This window comes from Scyliorhinus torazame, chromosome 5, assembly GCF_047496885.1.
Source record: "Scyliorhinus torazame isolate Kashiwa2021f chromosome 5, sScyTor2.1, whole genome shotgun sequence".
NCBI lineage: Eukaryota > Metazoa > Chordata > Chondrichthyes > Carcharhiniformes > Scyliorhinidae > Scyliorhinus > Scyliorhinus torazame.
Window position 1 is genome coordinate 213,396,098 of NC_092711.1, and position 13,303 is coordinate 213,409,400.

Here is a 13,303-nt window from a genome sequence, read left to right on the forward strand (position 1 = left end):
TAGCGAGTTCCAGGCACCCACTACCCTCTGTGTAAAAAACTTGCCTCGTACATCTACTCTAAACCTTGCCCCTCTCACCTTAAACCTATGCCCCCTAGTAATTGACCCCTCTACCCCGGGGAAAAGCCTCTGACTATCCAGTCTGTCTATGCCCCTCATAATTTTGTAGACCTCTATCAGGTCACCCCTCAACCTCCGTCGTTCCAGTGAGAACAAACCGAGTTTATTCAACCGCTCCTCATACCAGGCAACATTCTGGTAAATCTCTTCTGCACCCTCTCTAAAGCCTCTACATCCTACTGGTAGTGTGGCGACCAGAATTGAACACTATACTCCAAGTGTGGCCTAACTAAGGTTCTATACAGCTGCAACATGACTTGCCAATTCTTATACTCAATGCCCCGGCCAATGAAGGCAAGCATGCCCTATGCCTTCTTGACTACCTTCTCCACCTGTGTTGCCCCTTTCAGTGACCTGTGGACCTGTACACCTAGATCTCTCTGACTTTCAATAGGGTTCTACCATTCATTGTATATTCCCTACCTGCATTAGACCTTCCAAAATGCATTACCTCACATTTGTCCGGATTAAACTCCATCTGCAATCTCTCTGCCCAAGACTCCAAACAATCTAAATCCTGCTGTATCCTCTGACAGTCCTCACCGCTATCCGCAATTCCACCAACCTTTGTGTCGTCTGCAAACTTACTAATCAGACCAGTTACATTTTCCTCCAAATCATTTATATACTACAAACAGCAAAGGTCCCAGCACTGATCCCTGCGGAACACCACTGGTCACAGTCCACCAATTAGAAGAGCATCCTTCCATTGCTACTCTCTGCCTTTTATGACCTAGCCAGTTCTGTATCCACCTTGCCAGCTCACCCCTGATCCCGTGTGACTTCACCTTTTGTATTAGTCTACCATGAGGTACCTTGTCAAAGGCCTTACTGAAGTCCATATAGACAACATCCACTGCCCGACCAGCATCAATCATCTTTGTGACCTCCTCGAAAAACTCTATCAAGTTAGTGAAGTTAGTGAGACACGACCTCCCCTTCACAAAACCATGCTGCCTCTCACTAATACGTCCATTTGCTTCCAAATGGGAGTAGATCCTGTCTCAAAGAATTCTCTCCAGTAATTTCCCTACCACTGAAGTAAGGCTCACTGGCCTGTAGTTCCCTGGATTATCCTTGCTACCCTTCTTAAACAGAGGAACAACATTGGCTATTCTCCAGTCCTCCGGGACATCACCTGAAGACAGTGAGGATCCAAAGATTTCTGTCAAGGCCTCAGCAATTTCCTCTCCAGCCTCCTTCAGTATTCTGGAGTAGATCCCATCAGGCCCTGGGGACTTATCTACCTTAATATTTTTTAAGATGCCCAACACCTCGTCTTTTTGGATCTCAATATGACCCAGGCTATCTACACACCCTTCTCCAGACTCAACATCTACCAATTCCTTCTCTTTGGTGAATACTGATGCAAAGTATTCATTTAGTACCTCGCCCATTTCCTCTGGCTCCACACATAGATTCCCTTGCCTATCCTTCAGTGGGCCAGCCCTTTCCCTGGCTACCCTCTTGCTTTTTATGTACGTGTAAAAAGCCTTGGGATTTTCCTTAACCCTATTTGCCAATGACTTTTCGTGACCCCTTCTAGCCCTCCTGACTCCTTGCTTAAGTTCCTTCCTACTTTCCTTGTATTCCACACAGGCTTCATCTGTTCCCAGCCTTTTAGCCCTGACAAATACCTCCTTTTTCCTTTTGACGAGGCCTACAATATCTCTCGTTATCCAAGGTTCCCGAAAATTGACGTATTTATCCTTCTTCCTCACAGGAACATGCCGGTCCTGAATTCCTTTCAACTGACACTTGAAAGCCTCCCACATGTCAGATGTTGATTTGCCCTCAAACATCTGCCCCCAATCTGGTTCTTTGGTTCCCGCCTAATATTGTTATAATTAACCTTCCCCCAATTTAGCACATTCACCTAGGACCACTCTTATCCTTGTCCACCAGCACTTTAATTGAATTGTGGTCACTGTTCCCGAAATGCTCCCCTACTGAAACTTCTACCACCTGGCCGGGCTCATTCCCCAATACCAGGTCCAGTACCGCCCCTTCCCTAGTTGGACTGTCTACATATTGTTTTAAGAATCCCTCCTGGATGCTCCTTACAAACTCTGCCCCGTCTAAGCCCCTGGCACTAAGTGAGTCCCAGTCAATATTGAGGAAGTTGAAGTCTCCCATCACCACAACCCTGTTGTTTTTACTCTTTTCCAAAATCTGTCTACCTATCTGTTCCTCTATCTCCCGTTGGCTGTTAGGAGGCCTGTAGTAAACCTCCAACATTGTGACTGCACCCTTCTTATTCCTGATCTCTACCCATATAGCCTCACTGCCCTCTGAGGTGTCCTCCCGTAGTACAGCTGTGATATCCTCCCTAACCAGTAGCGCAACACCCCCACCCCTTTTACATCCCCCGCTATCCTGCCTGAAACATCTAAATCCTGGAACGTTTAGCTGCCAATCCTGCCCTTCCCTCAACCAGGTCTCTGTAATGGCAACAACATCATAGTTCCAAGTACTAATCCAAGCTCTAAGTTCATCTGCCTTACCCGTAATACTTCTTGCATTAAAACATATGCACTTCAGGCCTCCAGACCCGCTGTGTTCAGCAACTTCGCCCTGTCTGCTCTGCCTCAGAGCCACACTGTCCCTTATCCCTAGTTCTTCCTCAATGCTCTCACCTTCTGACCTATTGCTCCCATTCCCCCCCCGCCATACTAGTTTAAACCCTCCCATGTGGCACTAGCAAACCTCGCGGCCAGGATATTTATGCCTCTCCAGTTTAGATGCAACCTCGTCCCTCGGTACAGCCGAAAGTACTCCGACCTCCGCCGATTCGTAGCCACTATCGCCACCGGGGCTCTATATAGCAACCTGACCCAGCTGATGAACCCCTCCCCCAACCCAAACCTCCGCAGCACTTCCCAAAGATACTCCCACTCCACCCGGTCGAAGGCCTTCTCCGCGTCCATAGCTGCCACTACCTCCGCTTCTCCCTCCACCTAGGGCATCATAATCACATTGAGGAGCTTCCGCACATTAGTGTTTAGCTGCCTGCCCTTTCCCGTCTGGTCCTCATGAATCACCCCCGGGACACAGTCCTCAATTCTCGTAGCCAGCACTTTTGCCAGCAACTTAGCATCCACATCGAGGAGCGAGATCGGTCTATACGACCCACATTGCAGTGGGTCCTTGTCCCGCTTCAGGATCAGAGAGATCAGCGCCCCGGACATTGTTGGGGGCAAGGTCTCCCCCTCCCTTGCCTTATTAAAAGTCCTCACTAGCAACGGGCCTAGCAGGTCCACATATTTCCTCTAAAACTCGACCGGGAACCCATCTGGCCCCGGGGCCTTCCCCGCCTGCATGCTCCCCAATCGTTTAACCAGCTCCTCCAGCCCAATTGGCGCCCCTAAACCAGCCACCTCCTCCTCATCCACCCTTGGGAACCTCAGCTGATCCGAAAATCGTTGCATCCCCTCTTCCCCCGCTGGGGGCTCAGATCTGTACAGATCCCCATAGAAGTCCCTAAATACCTTGTTTATTCTCAACGCACTTCTCACCGCACTCCCCCGCTATCCTTAACTCCACCTATCTCCCTCGCTGCCTCCCTCTTACGAAGCTGGTGTGCCAGCATCTGACTCGCCTTCTTCCCATACTCATACGTCGCCCCCTGCGCTTTCCTCCACTGTGCCTCTGCTTACCTTGTGGTCAACAGGTCTAACTCCGTCTGGAGGTTCCGCCGCTCCCTGAGTAGTCCCTCCTCAGGGGCCTCTGCATATCTCCTGTCCACCCTTAAGATCTCCCCCACCAACCTCTCCCTGCCCTCTCTCTTCTCCCTGTGGGCCCTGATGGAGATTAACTCTCCCCTGACCACCGCCTTCAGCGCCTCCCAGACTATCCCCACCTGCACCTCCCCATTGTCGTTGGCCTCCAAATATCTTTCAATGCACCCCCGCACCCGCCTGCACACCTCCTCATCCGCCAATAATCCCACATAAAGACACCACAGCGGGCGCTGGTCCCTCTCCTCTCCTAACTCCAGCTCCACCCAGTGCGGGGCGTGGTCTGAGATGGCTATGGCCGAATACTCCGTTCCCTCCACTTTCAGGATTAGCGCCCTACTCAAAATAAAGAAATCTATCCGGGAGTAGGCTCTATGGACGTGGGAAAAGAATGCAAATTCCCTGGCCAGGGGCCTGACAAACCTCCATGGATTCACTCCCCCCATCTGGTCCATAAACCCCCGAAGCAGCGGTCCAGTGCTGGGTCCAGCACCGTGTTGAAATCCCCCCCCCCCCCCATTATCAAGCTTCCTACCTCCAGGTCCGGAATCCGACCCAGCATGCGTTTCATAAATCCGACATCATCCCAGTTCGGGGCATATACATTTACCAGTACCACCTGCACCCCCTGCAACCTACTGCTCACCATCACATATCGACCTCCATTATCCACTACAATATTCATTGCCTCAAACGACACCCGCTTCCCCACCAGTATTGCAACCCCTCTGTTCTTCGCATCCAGCCCTGAATGGAATACCTGTCCTACCCATCCCTTTCTCAGCCTAACCTGATCTGCCACCTTCAAATGTGTCTCCTGGAGCAGAACCACGTCTGCCTTCAGTCCCTTTAAGTGCACGAACACCCGGGCCCTCTTGACCGGCCCGTTCAGGCCCCTCACATTCCAAGTTATCAGCCGGAGTGGGGGGCTATTCACTCCCACCCCCCCTGCCGACTAGCCATCTCCTTTTCTAGGCCAGCCACGTGCCCACGCCTCCCGCACCCTCCAGTCCCCCAGATGGCAGACCCCCGCCCCGACCACCTCTCCTACTTCCAGCTCCCCTTTGGCCAATGCAGCAGCAACCCTATACCCCCCCCTCCCCGCTAGATCCACATCTTGCCCTTTTGCTCCCCCCATAACACTCCCGTAAGTCAGCTGACTCCTGCTGACCCCGGCCTCTCCCGCCATTCCATCGACCCCTCCGTGTGAGAATCCCCCCTCCCTGGCCGTCAGTGCGCGCTCCTCTCCAGCACCGCCCATCTCCCCCCCCCCCCCCCCAGTCCTTCCCTAGCACGGGGAAAAGCCCGCGCTTTCCTGAGCCGGCCCCGCCCCCTCTGCCGCAGCTCCTTTTGCGGCCTTGCCCCAATTCCCCATCCCTCCACTCCCCCTCTTCCTTCGTGGGGGTCTGCCCCTCCAACACCGACGCCCACACTCTCCCACAGTCTCCCCATCAAATCCCTTCACCCATCCCCATCCAGCACCCAAACCAAAGGAATATTCCCTAAACGTAATAAACACCATATATACAGTAAACATCCCCCCACAACAAACCCTCAATTTGAGTCCAACTTTTCAGTCCGTATAAAGCTCCATGCCTCATCAGGCGTTTCGAAATAGTGGGGCCGATCCTGGAAATTGACCCACAATCGTGCTGGCTGCAGCATACCGAACTTCATCCCCTTCCAATGGAGCACCGCCTTAGCCCGATTGAAACCAGCTCTCTTCTTAGCCACCTCTGCACTCCAGTCCTGGTAGATTCGGATCTCCGTGTTCTCCCACCTGCTGCTCCGCTCTTTCTTGGCCCATCTCAGGACACGCTCTCTGTCCATAAAGCGGTGAAACCTCACCACTACAGCCCTTGGCGGCTCGTTGGCCTTGGGTCTAGCTCCAGGGGCCTCGGGAAGGCTCCCACGCCCATCAGCGAACTGAGCATCGTGCTCACATATGCCCCAGCATCGGGCCCCTCCACTCCTTCGGGGAGACCCAGAATCCGAAGATTCTTCGTCCTCTACCTATTCTCCAGGTCCTCAAATCTTTCCGCTCACCTCTTGTGCAGCGCCTCATGTGCCTCCACCTTCACCGCCAGGCCCAAGGTCTCGTCCTCGTTCTCAGAGGCTTTTTGCCGCACCTCCCGGATCGCCGCCCCCTGGGCCTTCTGGGTCTCCACTAGCTGCTCAATCAGTCTTCATTGGCGCCAGCATTTCAGTTTTCAGCTCCTCAAAGCAGCGTTTAAGAAACACCTGCTGCTCCTGCGACCACTGCGCCCATGCTGCTTGGTCTCCACCCGCCGCCATCTTGTTTTTCCTCCCTCTCACTTTCCGCTGCTCCAAGATCACTTTTTTCATTGCTCCACTCCTGGTCCAATCATACCTTGCTGTCACCTTCCCACACTGGAAGCTGTCGAACAATTGCCGTTGGGCCCCTCTAGAGAGCCCAAAGGTCCGTTCCCGGCGGGAGCTGCCGAACGTGCGACCTACCTCGGCATAGCCGCAACCGGAAGTCGGGGATAGCTTTCTAACTGGAGCTCACAACTAAAGCTTTTGTGCTTACTATTGCTCTAATCAACTTGTGGAGCTGAAGATACTGCTGAGAGATACATAACCATTCCTCGCATTGCTCCATAAAGTGATATGCTTGGGAGCAAAAACATTCCACTGGCAATCAATTTGTCCACTTCACAAATTCTGTTCTTTATGCAAATTTGAGCTTCCGTTACTTAGAGCTGTCCCACAGCAGAGTACTACTGGTGCTGAAGCTTTTTTTTCAATTGAGTTTTCAGACAAAGTATTTCAATTGCTCTTTAAATTACAAGGATCCACATCAAAACGTTTTACGTAATCAAACTTGTCTTCCATTAGGGAAATGTTAAATATTACTTCTACAGTTTAAAGTTAGAGTACAAAACAGTATTTAAAACTTTACCAAGCACAGGACTTTTGGCAGATTTTATGAAAACAATACTTTGAAAACTCTCAAACCCAGCTTTTGTTTAGATTTTCCATCAATTACATGAATCATATGGTAGCTCATATATGCCCTACTTGTAGTCTCAATATTAAATGTAATCAATGCCTCCATTTTCCATAACCTACGAATTCAAACTGGATGCTTTTTCTAGAAATTACTAAAATACTCAACTAGTTATTGCAACATTAATTTAAAAAGCATTCTTGTGTGCACATAGCCTCTAAATGTTAGAGCACAATAGATTAAAATTAAATGTTCTGCAATTCACAGCAGACAGATAAAATCCACAAAACATTATCAAATGGAAGCAAAAACACAAACCTTCTTTCTTAGTTCTTCTTGCCCTTTTTTGCTTAAGGTCCTTTTTGAAGCTAAGCTCTTCAGTTTGTTTTCTGCCATTTTCTGCCAATAAATCAAAGCACAATTTAACCGGATTCACATTTGGTTTAACTCCAGGCCAGCAAAATGCTAAACCTGGGTGCTCTGCTAAGGTCATGCTGTGACACGGCTAAAGAGAGGTTGCAAAATAGCACTATCCAAACTATTATTGTTGCCCTCACTATTAAGGCACCAAGCTTGCAGGGAAGAGACTTGTAGAGAAGGGGTTGAAAGTTGGCAAAATAAAAATTTCCACTGCAAGTTTTCAACCATTAAAAAAACACAAAATTCAGATTAGCTTTTTTTTTTAAACAGGTGCAAGCCCGATCACTTAATTGTAATTAAAGAAGTTTGGTCTGCAGTCCTGATAAACAGCTTATGAATTATTCATTTTGTGAACAGCACAGGCATGATGAGTTGAATGGGCTGGTACTGTGGTGCATAACTCTGGGTACACAGAATTTGTAAGTAACATATTATGTTAATCATTACTACTTGTCCCATAGCACTTATACTTAGCATAAAGCTGTGACCGAATACACCAAGGCTGATCCCAGTTGATGTTATAATAGGACAGGAAAATCTCAGATGGAACCCTGGTTCAAAAGACCCTAATTTTTACTTTTTTGTATAAAATATGGAGGAACAGTCACAGGACCGTTAATTAGTTTTAACAAAAAGAAAAAATATTAAATGTCAGCGGTTGAATTATACAATATTCCTTTACTCCACCTCCCTTAGTTTAACAAATACACACAGATTTAAAACTTAACATGGATTACAAAGTAGATTTTAGACCATGAGACAGGTGCAGAATGAGGCCATTTGGCCCATCGGGTCTGCGCCGTCGTTCAGTCATGGCTGATATGTTTCTCATCCCCATACTCCTGCCTTCTCCCTATAACCCCTGATCCCCTTATTAATCAAGAACCTATCTATCTCTGTCACAGCGTTCTGCAGCAGAGTTCCACAGATGCACCACCTCTCTGGCTGAAGAAACCTCTCATCTCAGTTTTAAAGGATCGTCCATTCAGTCTGAGACTATGCCCTCGAGTTCTAGGTTTTACTACTATTGGAAACATCCTCTAAAAAACGTCCAGTCTATCTAGGCCTCTTAGTATCCTGTGATTTTCAAGATCACCCCTCATCATTCTAAACTCAAACGGGTACAGGCCAAACCCAGAGTCCTCAACCGCTTCTCATAGACAAGCTCTTCATTCCAGGGATGATTCTTGTGAACATCCTCTGGACCCTTTCCAAGGCCAGAACATCCTTTCCTTCCTTAGATCCGGGGCCCAAAACTGCTCATAATACTCTAAATGGGTCTGACCAGAGCCTTATACAGCCTCAGAAGAACATTCCTGCTTGTATGGACGGCACAGTAGCACAGTAGTTAGCACTGCTGCTTCAAAGCGCCAGAGACCCGGGTTTGATTCCTGGCTTGTGTCACTGTGTATGCGCTGTGCAGCGTCGGCACGTTCTCCCCATGTCTGCGTAGGTTTCCTCCGGGCGCTCCGGTTTCCTACCACAAGTCATGAAAGACGGGCTTGTTAGGTGAATTGGACATTCTAAATTGTCCCTCTGTGTACCTGAACAGGCGCCAGAGTGTGGTGACTGGGGGACTTCCACAGTCACTCTATTGCAGTGTTAATGTAAGCCTACTTATGACACTAATAAAAATTATTCTAGCCCTCTTAACATGAATGCTAACATTACATTTGCCTTCCTAACTGCCGACTGAAACTGCACGCTAACTTTCAATGGTCTCAAATTAGCTAAACTAAAACTTTAAAAATGTTATAGGGCAGCACAGTGGTTAGCATTGCTGCCTCATGGCGCAGGTCTCAGGTTCGATCCTGGCGCTGGGTCACTGTCTGTGTGAAGTTTTCACATTCTCCCCGTGTTTGCGTGGGTTTTGCCCCCACAACCCCAAGATATGCAGAGTAGGTGGATTTCCACACTAAATTGCCCCTTAATTGGAAAAAATAAATTGGGTGCTCTAAATTTATTTTTAAAAATGTTTTTATATATATATATATATATATATATATATACACACACACATCAAACATAACAAAAACCAAAAAAAAAAACGCTAAATCTCATGAATAAATAACCAACACCCGTGCCCCGCCTTCCCTGCCGTGCCCCCCACCCTCTCGTGCTTCATCTTTTTTTTTAAACCCCAAAGCCCCCCTCATATGTAAGGGCACTAGCTTGTTTAACCATCCTGGGAGAAGTCGATAAACGGTTTCCACCTCCGGGTAAACCCCTCCACAGACTCTCACGGCGAACTTGCTTTTTTCCAGTCTAAGGAATTCCGCGAAATCGCTCACCCGCACCTCGGGTTTCGGCGGCCCGGAGTCGCTCCATCCTAACAAGATCCGTTTCCAGGTTACCAGAGAGGCAAAGTCCAAAACGTCAGCTTCTCCCTCTCGCCCCCTGGACTTCCGACACTCCAAAAATGGCCAATTCTGGACTCGGGACCACCTTCACCCTCAGCACCTCAGACATCACGCAAACATCGCCAAAATCCATCCACCTTAGGACAGGCCCAAAACATGTGGACATGGTTCACGGGGCCCCCCCCGTGCACCGCCCACACCTATCCTCCACCCCCTCAAAAAACCTGCTCATTCTGGTCACCGTCATATGAGTCTCCACCCATAACCCAGCCTCCAGCACCCTCCCCAGCTCTTCCCCTTCCGCTTAATGTCTCCTATCGGGATGCCCTCCCAGTCCATTAATTATTTCTATGTCTCTGACAACCTGCCCTCCAACTCCTGTTTCGACACCACTTTGTCCTGCAACCCCGGAAGGTCAGGCAAGGATGGCACCTGTTTCCTCAGTTTTGCACTAAGTATCAGAACCCGTTCCTGCTGGGAAGTTCATACTCCTCTACCATTCCTTCCAGGTTTGGGACTAGGTCCCCAAACTGCTCAATCCCCGCCTGTCGCCACCCCTAGAACCCCGCGTCCAGACTCCGGAACAAACCTGAGAATCCCATAGATCGGAGCCCAAATCGAGGCCCCCTCCAGCCTCAGATGCTGCCACCACTGTCCCCACATTTTCAGGGCCGGCAGCACTACTGGTCTTGTGGAGTACCTAGCTGGCGAGAATGGCAGAGGTGCTGTCAACAGTGCTCCCAAGCTAGTGCCCTTATACGAGGCTGCCTCCATCCACTCCCACACCAACCCCTCCCTCACTAACGACTTCCTTACCATAGCTATATTTGCCACCCAGTAATAATTCATTAAGCTTGGCAAGGCCAGCCCACCACCCCTCCACGTCCCCACTCCAGCAGTACCTTTTTCACCCGTGGAGCTTTCCCCACCCACACAAACCCCAAGGTCAATGTATAGATCTTCCTAAAGAAGGCTCTTGAGATTAAAATTCTTAAGGTTCTGGAATACAAAACGAAACCTCGGGAGTACCGTCATCTTCATGGACTGCACCCGCCCCGCCAATGACAGCGGTGACACGTCCCACCTCGTAAGATTCCCCTTCATTTGCTCCACCAGCCAGGCCAAATTCAATTGATGTAATTGCTCCCATACCCGTGCTACCAGGGTGCCCAGATACCTAAAACCTGTCCCCACTACCTTAAATGGCAGCTCGCCCAACCTCCTCTCCTGCCCCCTCGCTTGGATCGGAAAGACCTCATTCTTCCCCATGTTTAATTTATACCCAGAAAACAGGCCGAATTCCACCAAAGTGTCCATGATCCCCCAAATATTTTCCAATGGATCCGAGATGTAGAACACCAGGTCATTCGCATATAGTATGACCCTATGTTCCACCCTTCCCCGCACAATCCCTTTTCAACCCCTTGACGCTCGAAGCACCATTGCCAATGGCTCTATCGCCAAGGCAAAGAGCAATGTGGAGAGTGGGCATCCCTGCCTTGTCCCTCGATGCAGCCTAAAATACCCCAAACTCACCCGGTTCGTCCTTATCCATGCTGCCAGTGCCTGATGCTACAACCGGACCCAATCCACAAACCGCCTCAGTACCTCCCACAAATGTTCCCATTCTACCTGATCAAAGGCCTTCTCCGCATACATGGCGACCGCCACCTCCATATTCTGTCCCTCTGAGGGCATCATTATAAAGTTCAACAGACACCTAACATTGGCCGACAGATGCCTCCCCTTTACAAACCTCGTCTGGTCTTCTCCTATCACCCCCAGCACATAGTCCTGAATCCGCAAGGCCAAGATCTTTGCCAACAACTTGGAATCTAGATTCAGCAGTGATGCTGGGCAGTAGGACCCACACTACTCCGGATACTTGTCCTTCTTAAAGATTAAAACTATTGAGACCTGCAATAATGTGGAGGGGATAAATGCCCAGACCAGCAGGGGCCCCAGGTCTCCCAAAAGCTTTTTCTAGAATTCTACTGGAAAACCATCTGGGCCAAGGGCCTTCCCTGCCCCCATACTCTCCATCAGCTCCACCAGTCCAATGGGTGCTCCCAACCCCTCTACCAGGCTCTCCTCCACTATGGGGAACTCCAGCCCGTCCAGGAATCGCCACATTCCCGCCCTGCCGGTCAGTGGCTCCGATTCATAAAGCCTCCTGTAAAACTCCTCAAATACCCTGTTCACCCCCACCGGGTCCAATACCACTCCACCCTTACCGTCCTTCACCCTTCCAATCTCCCTCACCGCCTCCTGCTTCTTGGGTTGGTGGGCCAGCATCCTACTAGTCTTCTCCCCGTACTCTGCAACTGCTCTACCACCTTACCTGTGGACACCAGCCCAAACTCCATCTGGAGTTTCTGCCTCTCCTTCAACAAACCCGCCGACAGAGCCTCCGAGAACCTCCTGTGCACCCGCAAGATCTCGTCCACCAACCTTGCCATCCCTGATCGCTCCTCTTTCTCCCTATGCGCCGCAATCAATATAGACTCTCCCCCTCTCCCGAAACACTGCCTTGAGTGCCTCTCACACCTTGGCGGCCGAGACCCCACCTGTATCATTTAGTTCCACATACCCCCGAATGGCGGCTCTCACCCTATCACAGACCTCCTAATCCGCTAACAACCCTGCGTCCAGCCTCCACTGCGGGTGCTGGGCCCCTCCCCGATTCACTTGCAAGCCCACCCAGTGCAGCGCGTGGTCTGAAACTACGGTCGCTGAGTACCCAGAGTCGAGCACCTCCGCCTATGTTTTACCCACCACAAAAAAATCAATCCGAGTACACCCTGCGCACATGGGAGAAGTATAAAAACTCCTTCCATTTATTTACCAGCACCACAACCCCCCCGCGTTCTCATGTCTAATCCCGAATGGAAGACTTGCCCTACCCACCTTTTCCTTAGCCTTGTCTGATCCTCAATCTTCAAATGCGTTTCTTGTAAAATAGCCACGTCCACGTTCAAGCTTAAGTGCACGAAAATACGCGACCGTTTAACCGGCCCATTCAGCCCTCTCACGTTTCATGTTTGATTTGATTTTGATTTGATTTATTGTCACATGTACCTAAGTACCGTGTAAAGTATTTTTCTGCGGCCGAGGAACGTACACAGTATGTACATAGCAGACACAAGAATAATCAACAGGGAACATTGACAAATGGTACATCGACAAAACAGTGATTGGTTACAGTGTGGAACAAGGGGCCAAATAAAGCAAATAAATGAGCAAGAGCAGCACAGGGAGTCGTGAATAGTGTTCTTAGAGGGAACAGATCAGTCCGAGGGGGAGTCGTTGAGGAGTCTTGTAGCTATGGGGAAGAAGCTGTTCCTATGTCTGGACGTGCGAGTCTTCAGACTTCTGTACCTTCTGCCTGATGGAAGGGTCTGGAAGAAGGCAATGCCTGGGTGGGAGGGGTCTCTGATAATGCTGTCTGCCTTCCTGAGGCAGCGAGGTGTATACAGAATCAATGTGGAGGTGGCAAGTTTGAGTGATGCATTGGGCTGAGTTCACCAGTCTACAGTTTCTTGCGATCTTGGACTGAGCAGTTGCCATACCAGGCTGTGATGCAGCCAGATAGGATGCTCTCTATCGCACATCTGTAGAAGTTTGAGAGAGTCGATGCAGACATGCCAAATTTCTTTAATTTCCGCAGGAAGTAGAGACGTTGTTGGGCTTTCTTG

The 13,303-nt window shown here is 49.8% G+C and overlaps 1 protein-coding gene across 2 annotated transcripts in view; it reads right to left on the reverse strand.

Moving 5' to 3' along the window:
• The window catches only part of LOC140420933 (U2 snRNP-associated SURP motif-containing protein-like), a 113,800-nt gene that overhangs the window by 54,833 nt on the left and 45,664 nt on the right, over nucleotides 1-13,303 (reverse strand). For both annotated transcript variants that reach the window (XM_072505096.1, XM_072505095.1), the window contains exon 3: nucleotides 7,147-7,227. In XM_072505096.1, coding sequence (XP_072361197.1) covers nucleotides 7,147-7,224 — 78 coding nt within the window. In that variant the 5' untranslated portion in view covers nucleotides 7,225-7,227. The remainder of the gene's footprint in view (nucleotides 1-7,146; nucleotides 7,228-13,303) is intronic.